Below are 2,104 nucleotides of genomic sequence, written 5' to 3'. Positions count from 1 at the left end.
TTTAAGTTCCAGTCCTCCAAACTTATCTCAAACAAAAATATATTCAACTTTGCTAATTTTATAATTAGAGTTTGAAGTTTCTTAATCTTATCTTGGTAACTAAATCATTTGCATACATGCTGACGCCATATGGGTGTGTAGTACAAGTGCAACATTCACATCCCTCAAAGATGCAGTACAAGGGCAATACAATTAAGGCAGTACCAAATCATGAGCTACTACTTAATTTAGTTAATTAGACCATACATTTACGAACACCATACAAAGGATAATCGACACAATTAAGGAACATAATTAACAAATGAAGACCATAAAGTCAACGTTCCTCGTTGTGTGTGTCTTGGCCGCTCTCGTCTGTCCAACCAAGGCTCACGGAGGAGGTGGTGATGATTCTCACGATGATGATTCCCACAGCGAAGATTTACATGCCAAGAGTCTGATCCTTGTCAAAATATGGTGTTTGATCATCTTCTTTGTGAGCACTTTCGCTGGTGGGGTGTCTCCGTATTTCTACCGATGGAACGAGACTTTTCTTCTTCTGGGGACTCAGTTCGCTGCTGGGGTTTTCTTGGGAACCTCCTTGATGCATTTCTTGAGCGATTCTAACGAGACCTTCCGAGACCTGACCACAAAATCTTACCCTTTTGCCTTCATGCTCGCCTCATCTGGCTACCTTCTCACCATGCTTGGTGACTGCGTTATCGTTTTTGTCACCAGCAATAGCAGGAAGGAAGCCAAAGTGTTGGAACTGGAAGGTGGGACAACACCACAGGATCATGACCTGGCTGGAAATCACTGTGCAGTGGACACCACAAACCCTATGTTATTGAAGACTTCTTCTGTGGGAGACACCATTCTTCTCATCCTTGCACTGTGCCTCCATTCGATTTTTGAGGGCATTGCAGTTGGAGTTGCAGGTATTCCCTCCCTCACCAAGTAATAAATAAACTTTGATTGTGTTTTGGTGAAGATTATTTATCATCTCAGATCATGTTAACTGAGATTACAGATCTTTAAAAGTAGTCATCATAAACAGGCGACAAAAACAAGAAACATTAATTTTCTCAAATCTAATATTTTCATGTTGTTCATTTCCTGGCACATATACATAAAAGTTTGATGATTATCTGTTATGGTGTGATTCTAATTGAAGTTTTTTACCTAATGAAGGTACTAAAGCGGATGCATGGAGGAACTTATGGACAATATCCTTACACAAGATATTTGCTGCCATTGCAATGGGAATTGCTTTGCTGAGGATGTTACCTAAGAGACCCTTAGTAACAACTGCAGCATATTCTTTCGCCTTTGCTATCTCAAGCCCCATCGGTGTGGGGATTGGCATTGCCATAAACGCTACAACACAAGGACGCACAGCAGATTGGATGTTTGCTATAACAATGGGTATTGCTTGTGGGGTGTTTATCTATGTTGCCATCAATCATTTAATATCCAAAGGCTTCAAACCGCAGAAACCAACGCGTTTCGACACTCCCTGGTTTAGGTTTCTCGCTGTGCTTTCTGGTGTAGCTGTTATGGCAGTTGTCATGATCTGGGACTGATCGTCATCTTCTTTCAATTCCTGTTTTTCTTTGTCCGCTAACGTTGTTCTACGAAAATGTGAGTGTGACAACAAGGTGAATGTTTACCATTATATACATGTATGTTCGCCATATTTAATGTTCATTTATACTATTTTCACTCTCAACTTATAAATAATATCTTGTTCCTTTGTATTATATATTATTATGTGAAAGTAACTTCCATGTTCAATTATCAAATAATGTGTTTTTGATCTGATTTTAATGCTTTGTATTAGTTAGCTTATGTGTGTCTGTCTCTGTATTTATTTATATATGAATAAGGTATATAACGCAAACTCTATGTCCTTATTTTCGTTTCTTTTTGTTCAAATTTCATGACCTTATTTTTTTCTTGTCGATATCAGTTAACTAGATAAAATTAAAATGGTTCAAAAAACCAGGTGAAAATAAATTATGTACATCCTTACAATTACTTACTTCAAGGAAGTAATTAATGTGTTAAAAAGAAAATATAAATACAAGCAAATGTCAACAAATTTCCTTCACTTTATAATAATGCA

At 37.5% G+C, this 2,104-nt stretch overlaps 1 protein-coding gene across 1 annotated transcript; it reads left to right on the top strand.

Annotated features, from left to right (window-relative positions):
• The first annotated feature begins 274 nt into the window (after nucleotides 1–274).
• On the top strand, nucleotides 275–1,784 carry LOC124825155 (zinc transporter 2-like). The gene is made up of 2 exons (XM_047297701.2): nucleotides 275–917; nucleotides 1,171–1,784. The coding sequence occupies exons 1-2, from the start codon at nucleotides 302–304 to the stop codon at nucleotides 1,560–1,562; spliced, it is 1,008 nt and encodes a 335-aa protein (XP_047153657.1). The 5' UTR covers nucleotides 275–301; the 3' UTR covers nucleotides 1,563–1,784.
• The last annotated feature ends 320 nt before the right edge of the window (nucleotides 1,785–2,104 follow it).

The sequence above is a fragment of the Vigna umbellata genome, chromosome 6 (genome assembly GCF_029865625.1).
Source record: "Vigna umbellata cultivar VRB3 chromosome 6, Vumbellata_1.0, whole genome shotgun sequence".
NCBI classification, from domain to species: Eukaryota; Viridiplantae; Streptophyta; class Magnoliopsida; order Fabales; family Fabaceae; genus Vigna; species Vigna umbellata.
The sequence above is the reverse complement of the archived record's forward strand: the minus strand, read 5'-3'. Positions and strand labels throughout refer to the sequence as shown.